Source organism: Montipora foliosa, chromosome 1 (genome assembly GCF_036669935.1).
Source record: "Montipora foliosa isolate CH-2021 chromosome 1, ASM3666993v2, whole genome shotgun sequence".
Taxonomy (NCBI): domain Eukaryota; kingdom Metazoa; phylum Cnidaria; class Anthozoa; order Scleractinia; family Acroporidae; genus Montipora; species Montipora foliosa.
Genome location: NC_090869.1, coordinates 62,035,239 through 62,055,238, shown reverse-complemented (window position 1 = coordinate 62,055,238; position 20,000 = coordinate 62,035,239). Strand labels below are relative to the sequence as shown.

General features: G+C 40.0%; 2 protein-coding genes across 3 annotated transcripts in view; both read right to left on the bottom strand.

Annotated features, from left to right (window-relative positions):
• The window catches only part of LOC138003801 (aquaporin-7-like), a 27,910-nt gene extending 20,570 nt beyond the window's left edge, over positions 1–7,340 (bottom strand). Inside the window, exon 1 of the mRNA XM_068850046.1 lies at positions 7,195–7,340. The gene's annotated coding sequence lies outside the window, so the exon portion shown is untranslated. The remainder of the gene's footprint in view (positions 1–7,194) is intronic.
• Positions 7,341–10,503: 3,163 nt separating this feature from the next.
• Positions 10,504–20,000, bottom strand: part of LOC137979982 (uncharacterized) — a 9,925-nt gene continuing 428 nt past the window's right edge. For both annotated transcript variants that reach the window (XM_068827306.1, XM_068827310.1), the window contains exons 2-5: positions 18,391–18,571; positions 13,278–13,684; positions 12,933–13,118; positions 10,504–11,585 (exon numbers count right to left, since the gene is read on the bottom strand). In XM_068827306.1, coding sequence (XP_068683407.1) covers positions 11,247–11,585; positions 12,933–13,118; positions 13,278–13,684; positions 18,391–18,550 — 1,092 coding nt within the window. In that variant the 5' untranslated portion in view covers positions 18,551–18,571 and the 3' untranslated portion in view covers positions 10,504–11,246. The remainder of the gene's footprint in view (positions 11,586–12,932; positions 13,119–13,277; positions 13,685–18,390; positions 18,572–20,000) is intronic.

The following is a 20,000-nucleotide window of genomic DNA, read 5'->3' as shown; positions in this document are numbered from 1 at the left end:
ACGCAAATATGAACCGTTGAAAGAAGCTGTCGCTTTTTTGTCAAATTCAAACCGAGGATGACCGAAGGTTTTCGGTCGAAACGTCTTTACCAAGTTTTTTGAGAATGTCGTTTGACGTTCAAACAAGTCAGTGTCCAACATTTCTTATAGTCATTATGCAAATTTCAGCATATTTCGTATAATTTATTATATCCGTCCCAGTACGGTTTCCATAAGGGACATTCGACCCAACATGCAATATTGGACATTATCAATGACATTCAAACTAACATCATCAGCGATTACTTTCTTGTGGAGTATTTAGATATTAAAAAAGTCTTTGACACAGTTGATCGCGAAATTTTACTTAGCAAGCTCAACCACTTTGGGTTAGGGTCAGCTGAGCGCACGCGTAACCCACACACGCAATTCTAAATGCTGCGCTCGTCAGCTCATGATTCAAAATGGGTAACCGGAAATAATCAAATACCGTGATTTCACCCACCTTTATTCTAATATATATATATATATATATATCATTCGGTTTATTTAAACTCTACAGTTCTGTTTCGTGAGGGCACAAGTGCCCTCACTCTTCGGGAGTTTTCTAACGGAATTATGTAATTCCGTTTGAAAACTCCCGAAGAGTGAGGGCACTTGTGCCCTCACGAAACAGAACCGTAGAGTTTAAATAAACCTAATGGAAGACCAACCGTTTCCGTGATATAATCAAGCTCCTATAGAATAATTGTAGAGCACTGTTTGATGCTTAACTGGAATATTACATTCTATATATATATACATATATATATATTTGGAATATAAACAGAGATCTTCAAATCACGAAAACTACGAAACTTTTGCACCAACGGTTTAATAGTCACTAATTATTAACTCCGTTTGTGTTGGCCTGAAGCGCGACTCGCGCTAGGATTCTAATGAGCGGATGACGAATGCGTAAATGTTCATCTGGTAACTCCCTCATTTTTTCTGATTCTACAGCTTTACTCGTTTATATCTCTGCTTCCAGACGGTAAAGTGTTTTTCGTTTTTCGCATGTTAGCTTCTGTTAACTTAAAACGTTTGTCTTTCAAATTAAAAAAAAAAGTATGTAGGTACAAAAAGAATTAGGGTTACACATGGTGTTTTGCTGCTTTGTTTCGCCGTTTAGCTGTTTCGTCGTTTAGTAATGCCGGGCGGAATCGGTATTCTTCTTCTGACTCCGACAGTTTGATTTTCACTGGGTTGTATCTCTCTGCACTTCTGAATACGACTCCTACTGAAGCGAAATCCGAATCCTTCGCTAGTGAAAAAGGAGAGGAAAGGAAAGGAACTTTATTTAAGTGTCTAGTCGATTTAGCGCCGGAGTACTAATTGGGGACACTGTAAAGTGAAAGAAACAATCAACGCAAATCAAGTCAAATGTTGGTTTTTGAGGAGAGGGGAAACCGGGAGTACCCGGAGAAAACCTCTCGGTGCAGAGAAGAGAACCAACAAACTCGACCCACATATGACGCCGAGTCGAGGAATCGAACGCGGGCCACATTGGTGGGAGGCGAGTGCTCTCACCACTGCGCCATCCCTGCAAAAAGGCTTGATTAACCATTGTTCAGTGGTTCCGTAAACAATGTCGAATTTCTTTGTCAAGCTCGGCTGATTCCCCGATTGTGGCAGCATCAAGTTCTATTTGGCTCTGTCGTTTGCATTCGCGACTTTTGCGAATGTACTCCAGAGGATTTACCACAACAATAAACGTTTTCGAGTCGATGGAAGTGAAACGATGCTTTTTTTCCTAGAATGTTCGAGAGGACTGTAAATAACACTATTGCCAAAGCATATGAAAACTTTCACAAAAACCCGCAAAAATTTACTTAACAAGCTCAACCACTATGGGTTAGGGTCAGCTGAGCGCGCGCGTAACCCACACACGCAATTCTAAATGCTGCGCTCGTCACCTCATGCATGATTCAAAATGGGTAACCGGAAATAATCAAATACCGTGATTTCACCCACCTTTATTCTAATATATATATATATCATTCAGTTTTATTTAAACTCTACAGTTCTGTTTCGTGAGGGCACAAGTCTTCGAGAGTTTTCTAACGGAATTATGTAATTCCGTTTGAAAACTCCCGAAGAGTGAGGGCACTTGTGCCCTCACGAAACAGAACTGTAGAGTTTAAATAAACCTAATGGAAGACCAACCGTTTCCGTGATATAATCAAGCTCCTATAGAATAATTGTAGAGCACTGTTTGATGCTTAACTGGAATATTACATTCTATATATAAATATATATGGAATATAAACAGAGATCTTCAAATCACGAAAACTACGAAACTTTTGCACCAACGGTTTAATAGTCACTAATTAACTCCGTTTGTGTTGGCCTGAAGCGCGACTCGCGCTAGGACTCGAATGAGCGGATGACGAATGCGTAAATGTTCATCTGGTAACTCCCTCATTTTTTCTGATTCTACAGCCTTACTCGTTTATATCTCTGCTTCCGGACGGTAAAGTGTTTTTCGTTTTTCGCATGTTAGCTTCTGTTAACTTAGAACGTTTGTCTTTCAAATTTATAAAAAGTATGTAGGTACAAAAAGAATTAGGGTCATACATGGTGTTTTGCTGCTTTGTTTCGCCGTTTAGCTGTTTCGTTGTTTAGTAATGCCGGGCGGAATCGGTATTCTCCTTCTGTCTCCGACAGTTTGATTTTCACTGGGTTGTATCTCTCTGCGCTTCTGAATACGACTCCTACTGAAGCGTCGTAATCCGAATCCTTCGCTAGTGAGGCTCTGTAAACAATGTCGAATTTCCTTGTCAAGCTCGGCTGATTCCCCGATTGTGGCAGCATCAAGTTCTATTTGGCTCTGCCGTTTGCATACGCGACTTTTGCGAACGTACTCCAAATGACTTACCACAACAATAAACGTTTTCGAGTCGATGGAAGTGAAACGATGCTTTTTTTCTAGAATGTTCGGGAGGACTGTAAATAACACTATTGCCAAAGCATATGACTTTCACAAAAACTTAGTGACCCTTCAATCAATCTCAAACTATGGTTACACAAAATTGGTACTAAAATGGCCTTTGCCTTTGCAAATATCTTTATGGCCGATCTTGAGACACAGTCTCAGCGAAAGCGTCATAAAGCCAATGATTTGGAAACTATACATTGACGAAATGTTTTCCTTGTGGGATGCCAGCAAACGGGATATAGACAAGTTTATCACACAATCAAACTCACACCACCCTACGATCAAATTTATGACTGAGATCTCAAACACTGAAGCCACATTTCTAGACACCGTTGTATACAAAAGCGAAAGCTTTCAAAAATCACAATCCATTGTGGACATAAAAAACACACTTCAAGCAGACTGAAACCTTTCAGTACACTCATTAGGTGTCAAAAAAGGATTCATGAAGGGCAAAGCCCTTAAGACTTCTACGCACTAATTCTTCAAGATCAACTCTTGAAGAGAACATTTACAAATCCAAATCACGTCTGATTGAAACACTCCTATCAGACATCTAATTCACAGAAAGGGAATCAGCGCTGAAGCAAAGGAATGAAATTCTTAAAGATATCTTGCTCTTTTGTGACACAGTATCGCCCGGCAGTGCCAAACCTTAAACATGTTTTATTAAAAAATTGGCACTTGATACAAAACAAGCCTTCTCTGCGGCAAATTTGAATTCAAAGAGCCACCATTCATATCTTTTCAAAGGGGAAAATCCCTTTTGTACGGTACAAAAGTCTCAATTCTCAAATCACATTTTCCTTTAAAAGAACGTTACTATGGCAACGATGTAAGGCATTCCTTTCGCGCTTTAAATCAACATATTTTCTCTTTTTTGACGAAACGGGATGGTGAAAGATAACCAGATAATCTTAGAAACGAGATGCTTCCGTGAAGCATATACTGGGTTGCCTGTGGTACGTGTTACAGAAACTCAGAAGGCACTGAATTGTGTGGTATTGAAATACAGCATTCCAGTCTCCGAAGAATAACAAATAAAAGAGAAGCGAGAAACATTGGCTTCTGGGCTGACATGTTGATAATTTTCAAGTTCCCTCACAACTTCTTTTCACCACAAGTGTGCCCTCTGAGCATCTGACTGCTTTGTAATACTAAAGTTCACTGAAGTTAAGCCCTTTCGGGCGGGCTTAGTGTCAGGATGGGAGACCAAAGCAATAAACCCCTCATAAAACACAAGCATCTGACCGAAAATACTATTATCGCTAACAAATGCGAACTCAGCAAAGTACAGATTTTGTTAGCTTGCTTTATGCAAAACAAATATTTATGCAAAAGCAAATAACTATTGATACACAGTTTTTAGAAAGAGCAGAAGGAAGTTTCCCGGACGGTCGATCGAGAATAAAATATTTACGACATGAAAACAACATTAATTTTGAACCATGAATATAGAATATAAAAAGTTACGATTAGCGACAAACATTTTGGGAGCTTTTTGCCACGTTCAAATAAATCGCAAAATCGAAAGTGACATGCCGGAATTCAGCGGGCGCCGTGATTAAGTTACCGCGGCATGTTTACTCGTCAAACAGTGAAGTATCTGTGTCAAATGATGGCAAGATACCGGGTTTTTGTAAGATTCTTTTTCTGTCAAGTGTTATAAAGTTTGACAATGAAATGAGCGAACTTAAACAAAGATCACAATCGCCCAACTCTTGTTTATGCAAGGTCAAAATTTACTCTCCAAGACGCGTACGACGTTATTTATCACCAGGTAATTCCATCATTTTGGAAATAGCAGCTACTTTATTATTCATCTGCGTCACAATTTTTCACTGATTTTGGGGCTCATTTTGTTGAAACTCAAGCACGCTTCCAACAGGCCTGTGAACCCTTCCTGCTTTACAGAGCAAAACTAAAAAACTTGTCCCATATCACATTTCAACCTTAAGCTCGAAAATTCAATACATAAAATGATATTATAATTCACAAAGGCAGAAAATACCACAGAATCCTTTTCCAGCGAAAAATTTATTGAAACAAACAACATATTTGCTCTTAGAGGCGAACACCTCTTCCTATTTCATTGCGTGCGTGAAGACAAGAAACTCAATCGTGTCAAATTACTATGTACTTCAGGTAAATACAGCTCACTTTAATTTCCGCTCGACGGGCGATAGATTGTTGTCGAAGTCCATTAGTCGTCGCTTTTACGATTCCAGGTATTTGTTTTCTCCGCCTGCCTAGTTTATCCAACTGACTTTCCATTATTGAGCTCCATAAGGGTATATTTTGTTTAAAAATCCACTAAAACGCCATTCGCGTTACATGACTTTCGACGCCATTGCAGGTTAAGTTTATCATTCTACTGTGTCCACCAGAGAAGTCTACGCATTTCCACTACCCTCTCTATCCTAAGAAAATACGAGCAGAAGGCTCTATGCACAAAGACACCACTTAGCAGGGGAGTGACAGGCAAGACTTTTACCGACACGGAAAAAAAATTAAAAAAAATAATCTACCCATTTTCCGACTGGATTGCCATACGGCAACCCAGTAATAATCCCTAAAACACTTAAAATTCAACAAAAGCTGTAGGACAGTTTTTCAGAAAATTCGGTTTTTTGAAATTTGTCTCTATCCGTTATTATTGGGCCTTGTCGGTTTTGTCTTGTCAGACAAGCCTAGCGGGACGGATTTCAAGGAAAAGAGCAAAGGATGTAAAACGGTGTCGAGTGCTCTGAAGTCTCTAAATAGTTCGAAATACCCCCTATTTCCCTTTACAAAATAAGAACGGGGGAATCAACTAAAAAAAGTTGAACTCGTCGACATTTGTTACAACTGTGTCTGAATGGGAACGGAGGTGTTAGGGACGTGTTACGGTTTAGTAACGTAGTAACGTGTAGTAACGGGTAGTGACGGGTAGTTTAGTAACGTGTAGCAACGGGTAGTGATGTGTAGTAACGTCTAGTGACGAGTAGTGACTGCTAGTAACGTGTAGTAACGGGTAGTGATGTGTAGTGACCTCTAGTGACGAGTAGTACGGTAACATGTAATGACGGGTAGTTATGTGTAGTAATGTAGATCGACGTACAGTAATGCCTAACAACGTTGGATGACAGCTAGTGATTGGGAGTAACGTAAAGTTACGATTAATCATTTGAGATTATATAAAGTAACTGATAGTAATAGGTAGTGTTGGCAGGTTACGTTGAGTACTGTATTGCATAAGGAATTATTGTGGGATTTTTTCTTTAGTGTACTTGGACATGGAATTATAACTCTTAGCACGTCCCCAGCCTTCTCGCACCCGCTCGAAATCTCTCGTTTTCCGCAACAACAGCGGAACCGCCAGCTGCGCACTGTTCTCATGTGGAATTTTTTCACTTATTATTTCATTGTATTCGAGGGAAAAAATCCACTCTTTGAGATGCAAATGGTGAGAAAACAAAGAATATCATCATTCCAAGGTCATTAATTTTCCTACGCAACTAAGCGTAAGGTAAAACGTTTCATTGCAACAATCACGCAGATTCACAGTGTCTAGTAAAGTCTGCAGTCCACTTTTGCACGTGTGACTGTCGTGATGGAACGTTTTTCTTTTAGAATAAAGGGTCAATTTTCTTACGAAGTGTGATGGTGGTTTCAACATTTTCTTAACAAAAGATCATTGTTTGCTTCTGATAGAGGTTGTGCAAAAAATGGCTTGTTTCTTTACGTAAGCAAAGTTAAACAATCGCAGGTTTGTTTGCAAAGACGAAAAAATGAAACTTCCATTGCCAAAAAAATTCAGAAACAAAAAATTAAGCAGCGAGACCGAGGAGAAAACAAAACTAGTAGCGCAAAAAGTCCAAGGATGAAATATCGCTATAACATGTGAATTGGGCAAAACTGTGTGCGGTTCAGGCTCGACCACAAGCCTTAGCAAGCAATTGTTTTGCTCTAACTACATGCAATGTTCAGTCTCAAGATATGAACCAAAGAAGGGCGAAATTTTTTTTTTTTCATCCTTTGCAAGGAAAGATGAAAATACTGAAAGAAGGAAAGGTATTGATTCTCCCGATTCCCTTTTTTCGGAGTGGTAAAGGAAGTTAAAATTACGCAAGACTGAAGCCGGATTAAGCTTTAATTGCAGCAGGTCCTGAAGGGCTATAAGTTCACTTTTGCGCAAGTTGTTTTAATTAAGTTCTGTGTTTTTAGTAACCATGAAAACGTATCAACTAGAGACTTACCACAGATAAAGTCCGTAATCTTCTTTTTTCTGTTATCTGAATGTGCTGAGTATGTTATGCAGAGTCGTCCAGTACACCAAGCTTTTATTGGCTTGGCGAGCGTTCAAAAATACCTCGACTTGACGTATTAAAAACCTTGATGATAACTTTTTTCGTGAGCAAACAAAATGACAGGCCTCAGTGTTTTTGGTCCGATCTGACACACAGGGGTTTTAAAATAATTTAAATAAACATGTCACCATGCAATTAGAATTTAATGTTCGAACTGTCAAAGCAAAGTAAACGAACCAAAGAAGTTAAATGCGAATGAAAAGTGAATTCTGGCAGCGGCTTTCATGGGCTGAGCCTGAATGTTGTCCTGCATAAGGTCTCAGGGCACATCAGTACCATAAATGACGTCGACGTTAATTTCATTACATGGCAAATGTCGAATTCGAGGACCGTTTAACAGAAACGTAGTAATTAGATACTGATATTTTTATCATGTTTTTTCGTTTAAACGAAATATATGTCATTGTTCGACATTTTGTTGTGATTTATGTCGCCTTTTTTCACGTGGTGTTCAAATGCTTTTGGCTGTCAACTTGCAAACATCTGCCATTGTATATACAGAAGCGGCACACATATAAACTTATCACTCGACACCACACGAGCTCTCTTAGGTTAAGATTCTCTTCAGAAGAGCTCTTAAAAACAGTTACAAATCGGTAAAATGACAAGTTACCTATACAGTGCAAGTGAATTTGCGACAACGTCTCAGCCTGCATGAGGTAAAAAAATGCAATCGAACTTTGCTTGTTTATTATTAAATCCATCATCGATCGAGTCGCTAGAAAAATACGATAAGACCAAAGCTACTTCAAGGCAGAATCTATGCAATGCGCGAGCGCAATGTAAAATTCAGATTTGATTTTCATCTTGCTGTCTCCAAGCTTCATTCTTGCCTGCTAGCTCGTCCCACAAACAACGAAATACAAGCGAGTTGTGCGCCTTCACCAGTTTTTCAACCTCGCTTGTAAAATATACACACTCAAAGACGAGAAACCTTCATTTTTTTACCTTTCTCTTTTTGAGAAGGTTCTCGACAACATACAGCAGTGACTAAGCATCACTGGGTGCATATTATAATTTACTTAGGTCTTGAGGAGCTCACTTCGCGTAGCCTCAAAAAGACAAAACATTTCCAGGAAGTGGCGAACAAGTGGCTTTCTTATCACTGTGACAGTACTAGTCTTGGTCCAGACTCAGTTACTCTCTGGCGACAGAGAAAAAGGAAAAAAGGACAAAGGCGCAACCAACTCCTTCATAATTTAAATAATGGGGTTCAGTTATAATTAGTCTCTAGAGAAACTGTTGTGTTGCCACGTCGGTGGGGAAGTAGAATGACAAAAACGGGTTTATCAACTGAGTTCAGCTCCCTGACCGTTAGCATGCGAAGTTCGCTCTGACGAATCAGGCTTACTCTCGAAATGTTAGCTTTCTAATTTCCGTTCGGTGGTCACATTTACCATATATATCATCTAAGTTGATAAATCCATTTCTGTCTTTCGTGGAATGTTTGAAGTCTTTGAGCAGCTGGGGTATCCTTTTTCAGTACTATATTGAGCAACAAAAATGTCATCACCCCTGTCTCCTATATGAGCATCCTGCTGGTGAGTTGGCCCCCGAGCGTTCATAGTCCACACCCATGCCACTTGGGCTTAGAGTTGTGCCCGACAAACGCCAACGCATCCGTGGGGTTCGTATGGGCAAGGATTTACACGTACATAAGCGATCTCGACGCTTTGGTTTGTTTCAATCTCGGTTGTTTGGCAAATCGCATGATACTAATTCCGGAGGAAACACTTGACCAGCTAAACTAATTATCTGCCCTTGAACGAGAAAATCAAGTTTTGCGATTCTCTCCCGCTCTCTCGATGGCGTTCACGTGCTAGCTGAGACAATTTTAAATTCTTACCACCCAGCGAGAAAATACTTGAAATTGAAATCATGATTAATATTTTCATAATCCTCTGCGCAAGCTTGGGATCCGGTTAGAAAAGGCCTTTTTAATTCAGTAACCACATTCGACACTTATTACCAACAAACCCAGACAAATTTCCATTAAATTTATGAAGGATGTGGAAGATAATAGGTGTTTGCAACCAATTTCTAGGGATACAGATAACCTTGTTGCAATGTACAGTCAGCTGGTGGACGAACAAAAGATCTTTTGTTTTCACCACCAACATGGTGGGGATGACGTAACGTGGAAACCCTTTTGTTTCGGTGGAAAAACAAGGTTACTGATCACTCTAATAGCTGCTAACAACGGACACTGATGAGACGTGAGTCTGATATTCACTATACCTAATACACATGTAAAACATATTAATAAAGATACAGCTTTTCGCTGCTAATGTATTCATTCAAGAATGGCTGAAGATCACGAATAAAAAGAGTTTATATGTAAACACCAATGAAATACCAAGTGAGTTTTCGCGCGCTCACTCGTGAAATATTTTTCAACACTCCAAAAGAAATTTCGTAACAGCTCCGCGAGGCCATGTGTAACATCCTCTTTTTCTTTTATGGACCAATCAGGGGTCCCCAACGATAATCTTTGCTGAAATGTGTGTCAGTCGGGAGAGTCAAACGGTTTTAAGAAGTTTGGTTCTACGTTACCAAACAGCTATGGATTTCTTTACTAAATAAGCATCACCTAAAATATTCGCAGCCAGCGAAAAGTAGTTTGTTACATTTTCGGAAGGCGTACTTTTGCAATTTTTGGCACTTAAAAAAGGTCACCTAGCAGCTTCGGATGAGAAAATGGTTCGGTTGGAAGTTCTTAGAATATAACGTTCAGCTAGCAATTTCTGAAATGACGATATAATTTCCAAAATTTTCGGAGACTTCAATTCTCAGCTGAGATATCCAAACAGATCAAATTATTATAGGTTGTAAGAACACCTCTTTTGACAGTCTTTATACGGAAAGGAGACTAGAAATATCTCTCAAAGGCTTTTGGCTTAATTCGCTTATTGGGTGCCCTTGTTCAATGATGTCGATCGGACCTCCCAATGGCTTCGTTGCGTTGGCCTGTGATATTCGTTGTTGTTTTGCCTGGGAGAACGTGCAAGAAGTAGAAGATGTTGTTGTCCTTTGTCGCGACAAAATAAACAGAGAAAAAATTAGAAGAAATCGGACATATCGACAGTATTGGTTTTAAAAGAAAAACTTTCGGAACGTTGATCAGGAGAGGGATTGGAAAAAAACTTAAAGCTAACATATGTGTATGTTTGACAAGCGTTGAAAGATTGGTAAAGGAACGAAAGTGATAGCAACTTTATATTCTACAATTCTTAATGATAAGCTTAACAAAAATTGAAAAGCCCGGTTGCAGAAAAACGGGTCTGTGAATGAAATGATTGTATATATTAGAAGTACGGAAGGTAGAAGTAATCCTCGCACTTTGATAGCAATTTACCCGAAAAATTGAAAATTCCTGCTCCCAGCTGAGTGGTTTCATAGCTCAGTTTGTAGAGCATTGTACCGGCATCGTAGAAGTCATTGGGTTTGAATCCCGGGGTTGAAGCCACCGGCTGAATTTTTCAGATGTATGTAAGAGACACATGCTTAATTTTTTTAGATAAGAGCGAAGATAACTTCTCCCAAACGTATCTGTATAAATGTCTAGCACAACTGATATCAGCAACAAGTAAAATCATGGTGCAATCAGATCCAACGCTAATGCCTTTTTCAGGAGAATTTGCTGTGGGCTGTAACAGAGACCGCTGAATTATTTGAAATGTCAGCATTGCAGCAGGTGACTTGTCACGTGATATAGAGGATGATGAGCGCTTTCTGTATCGACCTTTGGTCCGTTGAATAACAACTTTGTCCATTTCATGCTAAGCCTAATATATTAATATTAATCCAATAATTCATCAGTGTTGAATTATCCAATTGACTTTTCCAAGTATCGGCTAGAAATTCACTTGACTTGGATAGACACTTGTTAAACATCACGAAAGAATTTAACTCGTGACTCGCATAAGGTGAACTTAAAATGTCTAATAACTGGACTCAAACGACAATGGCTGAAGGAAATCAAACTTTTTCATTTTCGTTTCAATCCAGTTCTTGTCTTCCGTTTTCCATTCTACTAGGTCTCTGGGCCTCAAATCATAACCTTCCGTAAACACCTTTTCAATTACTTTGAAGTAGAAATCGTCACAATGGATTTCTAAAAATGAGCATATATTCTTCAAAGTCTCCTTCTGTCTCAACATTAAATCGTTGATGTAAACATCCAACACTCGGTCGCCATAAATCTGCCGGACTTGCTCATTGGTATCGAGTAATGCGAAGACATTCTTCAGGGCATCATTGACTGCAATGGGGTCGTTGACCTTCGAAGAAATCAAAATATTGACGTCAAGGTGGTGTTAAAATCACTTGCACAACTAAGAAGTGCATAGTGACGTAATAGAATCTCTTGCAAAATATATATTTTTAAATTAAGTGCTTAAAAGCACTTAATTGGGAATTGAGCCGGAAATGATTTGAGTAATTCGAATGCCGGAATTGAAGAAACATTTGCTTGTGGAATTACTTTGTTTTGACAAAGAATATAAATACACAGAGATTAAATCATGATAGCCCGCAGGTAGCATGGCTACATTCTATCGAAGGCTAATAGAGTATGTTCGCTTTGAGACTAAGACGACGTATTTCAAAGACCATTTAAGTGAAATTACATCCACCAATGCCTACTGGAATCTGATGACCAGTAAAAAGGACTGAAGGTCAAGAAACTTATTGGACCACGAAGACGGGACGACGGGGGTATTGCAGTCGAGGACTGTGAAAAAGCAAATCTCATGAACGAGTTCTTCGCTACTGTGGGGAGTCGCCTGGCCACCACCCTCCCCCCCCTCCCAGCAGTAGCAACCGCTAATAACCCTGACCCCGTTCCCCAGGTCCCAGTTGTTCAAACGATGAATAGCGCTATCCGCTGGATAAATCACTATCTGGTGGATAAATCATAGGTCTTACAAGTAAAGATAATTGTCCAAAAATTCTCCACGACTATTTCGACTGTTGAATTCACTAGTTGGCGTAGAGGTGAGAGCACTCTCCTCTCGTCACTGAGGTGCAGATTCGATTCTGGCACTTGGCGTCACACTGGATTGAGTTTGATGCTTCCCTTCTCTAAGGCCGACATGTTTTCTCCGCAGGTAATCCGATTTCCCGCTCTCTTCATAAAACCAACCTACGATTTGAGTTGATTTGATTTCAATTTGATTTCTGTACAGTTTCCCAAGTGGTGCCCTTTTAGCGCTAAATACAATTGTCACTTATAGCGAGTTTCAATCGAGTGTCGGAGAAAAACCAAAGTAATTACTTTGGCCAATCAAAAAGGACGGAGGCAATCCAGTAAACCAATCAAAACTCGAAGTAATCACACGTAGCCAACACAAAGCGCGGGAAAATGTGCACGCGCAAGCAACGATTGGTTTTGGTTTCAATTCTGATTGGTTGAAAAAATGGCGCGAGAACTTTGAACCAATCAATGAGTGAAGTTATGCAAACCAAAGTAATTGGCTAATTACGTAGACACTCAATTGAAAATCGCTCTAAATTAAGGTTCAATATTATTGTGAATATTGGTTTGGTACAGTTTGTGAAAATTTGGGCACGTTCCTCACCGGAAGATGCTCAGGTGTTGTGATTTAAAATTCTAGACAACTTCCTACCTTTATGCCTCGTTGAGATTGCGTTCTTATCACAATTGAAGCAATGTCGTCAAATGGATTTGTGATAATGTGAACGAATTTGACCGGAATCCCGACCATTTTTTCAATATCTCGAAGTACTGAAAAATTTCCATTTCTGGCAAGGAGCTTTGTTGAGGTTACAAGTCCACTCGAATCTCCAATAGCCTGTAAAATCAGTCAATCAATCAATCAATCAATCAATCAATCAATCAATCAATCCATTAATCAATCAATCCATCTAACCGTCCAACCAATCAATCGATCAATCAATCAAAAAATAAGGATCTCATGGCTTCTATTGGCCTAGGACGTTCATTTACCGACCTTAAGGTTTTGTTTTATGGTCCCTTGCCAAGCGCCAGGAACATTCTTGTAATCAATACCACTGCCTTTAAAAGTCCACAACCAGAATTTACTGGTCTCAGTTGCTTGCTCTCTAAACAGAGTTTGAAGACTGGAAAGATGATGCAAATGATAAAACAGCATATACTTCTGCTTGGCGAGTTCTTGCAGGCGGTTTTGGTGAAACATCCACCAATTCCCGATAATATCATAATTTTGAGGAAGAAGTATCTCCGAATGAGCATCCAACAAGGCGCTTGTTAGTTTATCTGTGTTCCTGGAGCAACCAATGAACATCACGAACGTCTTAACTTCATCATACATTTGGTAAGTCCTCTTCAGACCCTCAGAAAGTCTTTCAGAAGTACAATGTCTGTCTTTGCTTCGGGCTGGTGTTGAAATGAAAAAATCATATTGAGTTTCTTTAACGGCTAAGAAGCTCTAAGAAGCTGCCCAAACGCTTTTGGCTACGATAAGATTAGGGTCTAAAATTGGGTTGATTGCCCTGGCCCGATTTGGTGATATAACTTTTAAAATAGTTGTTATTGTTAGGGAAAACTATTAACGGCAAATAAACCTCTATGATCGAAAATTAAGTTAAAAACGATTTATCCCGAACCAATTTCTCAGCAGACCGACCGTTCGTTCAATCAGTCAGAGTCCGAGTCAGTCGGTAAGCCGCCACTGAGATATTTGCAAGAGTCTTTCACCCACTTGATATTTGTTATTTCCGGTAAAACGTCAGGTTAAGGTAATCGTAAAGTCTGAGACTGTATAATTATAAAGGAAAGGAACTTTAATCTCCTAGCGCTGGAGCACTAATTGGGGAAGCTATAACTTGAAATTAACAAATTAACGCAAATCAAATCAAATTTTGGTTGCTGAGGAGAGAGGAAAACCGGAGTACCCGGAGAACGACCTCAGTCTCGGTGCGGAGTAGAGAACCAACAAACTCAACCCACATATGACGCCGAGTCTGGGAATCGAAACGGGCCACATTGGTGGGAGGCGAGTGCTCTAACCACTGCGCCATCCCTGCACCCTGGTATTGCAATTTTATAGCCCTAAAATTTCAGATAAGATAAGATTCAAGGTTCGCTATATATTAGCAAATGCCTGTCATTTTCTGGGAGATCCGCAGAAAACCAGAAATGAATATAAAGGAAAGTTTATTTTACAAGAAGCCATGTATGAAAGTTTGCCCCCGACATATCATACAGTCTATCAAGTTTTGTTCCTCTAGAAATTTACAAAGAGATGTTTCCATAAGCCTGTCAACAAAATTAGACGAGACAAGATCAGAGAAAAGGAAGGGTCGACGTCAATCCACCGTCTCCTTGAATAAAAAAGGATCAAATAGTTTGAGCACTTGAAGGGAATGGACACCAACCAGCTCGCTGAGCGAGCATGCAATACCGGAATGCCAGGCTACGCGGCAAGAGGACACTTCGATAGCCCTGGGTACAGGGTGTCACAGACACCCTTAGAGCACACATCTCCTTGCCGAAACTTTCAGGTTTCACCTCCCTTGACATCTTTAGTATAATTAACCTTTTTTTCCCTTTTAGCGCGATAGTCTTCCGACCGACCGATATTTTTGACTTTTAGAGTGAAATATGAATATTGGTTTTTGCCCGTACAGATTTTCGGTTTCAACTTCAACCCCAGTCTTAGTCAGGTGACACTCTTCGACAAGAGAGGCTTTGTGTCAACGTTGGAGGAAAATCTGTTAACCCAAGAATCCATCACCCAAGTCTACGACTTACCCAAATAGACCCACAATACTCGTCACATTCGTTGGAACATCCATCCCCATTTCCCCCCTTCCTCCAATGTTGATTTCCACAACTACTAGTAGTCGCCCGAAAAATGTAAATTCTTCTTGAGTTGGTACCAGCTCCACATCGGCACCACTCGATATATTATTAACCGAACCTCACAAGACGTCAGCGACCCCACCTCTCTAGCTTTACTCCCTTCGCTAACCGTTGTCACGCCTTCAAATGCCAACATCAGTACCAGTGCAAGGAAGATCACCCTTATTTTGCTCGATTCTCGTCTCGCTAATAATTAAAGCCCCCGATGTTATGTGTACGCTAAGTTAATCAAAGTACACAGTGTCAACTACTTTACATGGAAATGCGGTACACAGCATATTGAAGATGTTCCTTTACACACCACATAGTATTTATAATTATTTGGCCTTCTAAAAACTCTCCAACACATATTCCTTGATTATCATCATGTTCAGACAAACCGGCCACCTGTTTAAATATAAAGCATGCGAAGAGACATTCCGTTTATCTTAGTAACGAGTTTACTTCTTTTCTAAAGAGACTTAACTTCTGATCTACACCTCTACAGATTTGCCAATTTCCTTGAAGCAAATACAATACTCGTCACATTTGTTGGAACACCCATCCCCGTTTCCCCCTTCCTCCAATGTTGATTTCCACAACTACTAGTTGTCGCCCGAAAAATTCTCACACAACATTGAATTGGGGGAAGGGGGATGTGGTATAAGCTACGATCTTGTAAGCTAAGTGTTCCAACTAAATATGTCTAGTATTGTAGGTATCGGAGAGGCTGAACATTTACGCACGCATGTGCTGACGGAATGTTTGAAGACGAGACGAGAAAAATATACAGTACCAGACGGGGCGCTGGAGCGTCGTACCAAACGAGTCATCCCGGGATTTCGGCCCGTGCGATCGCTTTTGGACGCAGTTGGCCCTTCGCTGCTTTCTGCTACCGACCTCGTCTCCCGGTACGGAATTGAGGGAGAGATATGTCAGCCCCTAAACCATATGTGACAAATCCCACGCCTACTCACAGCTCCAAACCGCCCTTGTCATTAAAATTTAACGTAACATTTCGATGGCTTATATATTCAAGAGAAAAGTCATTTTATCTGTCATATGGTAAGCACTGGAGTCGCAGATTACAAAGTGCACGCATGCGCCCTGCCGAAGGTAACATACATGCATGCATAAAACTTTGTTTCATCTCGAATTTCAGAATATTATCTTCGAGACATTGCAGCTAACATACATAATATATACAGATACATAACTAAATATTGAATAATATTTAAAGATATATTAATCAAAACGAAAAGCCGCTGTACAAAATCCGGTCCTGGATTAGTTTTAAACCAGTAAACTCAGTGGTACGGGAAAAATCAGGTAGCGCATTTCGCTACTTACTTAGTTAATACGTAAGAAAAAGAACTAAGACCATAACTGGTTGTTCTAGGTTTATTGAGGGACAGAATGTAAGTTCCACGAAGATCATGCATAAGAAGAAAACGGGAAAGAAAACGTATTTTTCATACATGCAGGACAAGCCTTTTCTTTCTTTAACTACTTTTATACAATAATATGAGGAAATTTTGAATGCGCTTGTTGCATAGAGATGTAGAGTTTGACTTTTAAAAGTGGTACGTAAGAGGACAGGGAATCGCAAATATAAATCTCATTACTATCTTATTTACATTATACCGTTTCTTTGACAAGAAATTACTAAAGGCCAGGCCGAATTTCCTATGATAAAAAGTCTACGTTAACAGCACGCACCTTGGCTACACCTTAGTATCCGCTTAGAAATCTTCTTCTCGCTACTTTTTCCTCATTTGATGAGGACCAGTCTCCGCTTGCCTCCTTCATGCCCAAAAGGAATTCTGGGTAATTCGGCCGTTCCATGACAATGGAAGACCCCCTATTCTCATTTCATAGATTTTCTTATGGGTGTGGAGCCACCCAGTCCTACCGGCAAAATACAGCATCGATTGAAGTTTTTAGCTTTCAAAACTTGCTCAAATTGTATCGGTAGGTCCTGGAATTCGTCCAAAGAAAGGCCAGAGAGACGACTTCACTGGTGCTGTGAACCGCCATGTTTACAACAGAGCAATTTAGGCGTTCCAGTCTGCATGAAATCATCTCTCACCTCTGTCTCGAGAAGACCAGACACGCACGGTTCTTACGTTACGTTTATGCCTCTGTAGAATCAACCGAAATCTCAACTCCTTGTCAAAAGTTAACCAGCATCTTAATATTTTTGGTAGGCTACAATACTCGTCACATTTGTTGGAACACCCATCGCCGTTTTCCCCTTCCTGAATAGGGGAAGGGGGACGTGGTATAAGCTACGATCTTGTAACACGATGATTCTGACCATTCGCTAAGTGTTCCAACTAAATATGTCTAGTATTGCAGTCTCCATCAGCGTCAGAAAATTGTCTATTTTTAAACCAGGTTTTGCGGGAAAGTAAACAATAGACAAAATCGCCTAACTCAATGTTGTACCCAATTCAAACCCTTTGAGATTAAAACGTTTTGTTCCAGGTATTTGAGTATCATTCAAATGTGAATGCCACATTATATTCTGTAATACAACACACAAACTCGGAACTAGGTAACGTACACATTTGGTCTATTGTATTTGTTTTTTCATACATACTTTAAAGTAAAGTCTTCTACGAGCCTAGAAGGCCCATCAGGACGGCGCTTATCTCCAGTTTCTGTAACAAGAAGCGACTAGGAGTATTTCTACTCCCCCCCCTCCTGGATCCATCGCAGAGTTACCCCCAGCATTAGATTCGCCGGTACCCATTTATACACCAGGGTGGAGAGAGGCACCGTGAGCGTCAAGTGTCTTGCCCAAGGACACAACATGATGTGCCCGGCCAGGACCCAAACCCGGACCACTCGATCCGGAGTCGAGCTGACCACAATGAGGCCACCGCGCATCCCACGTTGATACATACTTTAGCCTCTAATTAATTGGTCGATGGCCAGTGTTACTTTGATAACCGAAACCAAAAGTCAGGTTCTTTGAACTTTTGAAGCTTTTTTTTAAGTAAAGGTGTGAACAATGACGTCAAACAAGAAGGATTTTTTAGAGGTATCTTCCCCTGTTTTCCTCCTTGCTCTTTCTACATCATTTACCCAGAGAATACCGACAAGTTCTTTCTTTCCGGGAAAGAGGGGAGGGATAGGTGGAAAAGAAGGACATCTCGGAAAAGTTTCAATCATATGTTACAGAAATTCGTTGTCTTTTAGTTAAACATTAATAGAATTAGAGCATATTAACACACCTAGCTGGAGGTCCGTTGATAATAACTTTTCTCGCTGCCTGTTTGACGTCCGTTCCATAGGATCTCGTTGAAAAAAATGTCTCCCCACTAACACCAAAGTTGTTACGCAAAATAATAAAAGGATTTTGTTGAGCCAGTGTAAACGATATTTTGAGATCATTTCTTGGATGTCTGTGAAACTCTGAAACAATGTTATTCATATTGTAAGTCATAATGGTCAATGTCAAAGTGGAATTTCATAACAATCTGGATTGCAGTAATGCACGCATTTTGATTGGTTCTCTCCTATGATCTATTGAAGGAAACGCATGCTTAATGATATGTTTGCTGACAGTGACTTGGGCCCGCTGTCTCGCGCTTTCCTTTACAGTAATTTCGCTACTGTTATAAGTGAGCCCGTACAACATGTGAAGTATCACATGAGGATTCGGTCGCTAAGTAACCGCCGCGCATGCTCAACGCAGTGAGTTTCGACCCATGGCAGAAGTCTCTTTTCCCGTAATCGTCAGCCCAGCGAACGCAAAAAGAAAAGAGACCTCTGCTAGCTGGGAAAGAGAGGGCAGACGCATACAATCACAAAAATCATCTTCATAAAAAACCTTTAAATTCAATTGGTTATGTAAAACAAATAGATTCCATGTTGCATGCGTCTGTTCAGTAATAGATAACGTATGAACATCACACGAAGGGATACGTTTTTGTTCTTTTCACATTTTGACTATTACTGAACAGGCGCACGGCAACACAGAATCTATTTGATAATTTTGTCTCAAAAATCATCTCTCTTTTTGTACTTTTGCGCTTAAAATTGAACGTTGGGAGAAACGTTTAACGGAATGGGCTGAGATGGAGAAAAGTTTCCAAAATGTCTCTTTTTGTAGGTAATCACGTGAACTCAAACGAGCATTTTATTGGCTATTGTCACGAAACGTCGTGACAAAAGTCACAAGAAAGATGCTACACTGCGTAACTTCAAATATGAAAATTGCTTTGAAGCCCTCGAAAATCTTTACTGAAAGAGGGCCCCGGGTATCTTCTCCTTCACGTAAGGTTTGTGACAAAACAGAAAAAATGGCGTCACTATTTGTGACAGAGTATTTAAGAGGGGTATGACTGGAATAAAGTGAGACACTTCGTGACACATAGATATACATGTCGAGGATTTTGTGACGTTACGTGGCAATACCTGACCCGCTTTGGCAGATAAACAACACTGTTTAGGCAGAGAATAACCTCTGGGTTAGGATATCGTATGAAGGCGAGTGTATTTCGTGATTTATGGACACCAGCGGTGTCCTTCTGTGTTTTATTTTCGTATTGTCATTTCAAAATCAGGAGAGACTCTTAGTTTTGTGTATTAAAAGTGCTAAATGATCTTACTAATGTTCTACAATGGTGTCACCAGAACAATTTATGAAAGCTAACCATTTCGAGTCCGCGCTTAGCCCTAATCACTAGAGATCAGTGCCTATACTTAACTTGCGCCAACAAAGATCCCATAAAAGAACATGACTGTGTATGTTTTTCTGCACAACACGAAGGAAACTACCGCTGTTAATATAAACTTATTGAAATTTTTGGGTACGGGCGAAAGCTCTGAATTTTTCAAG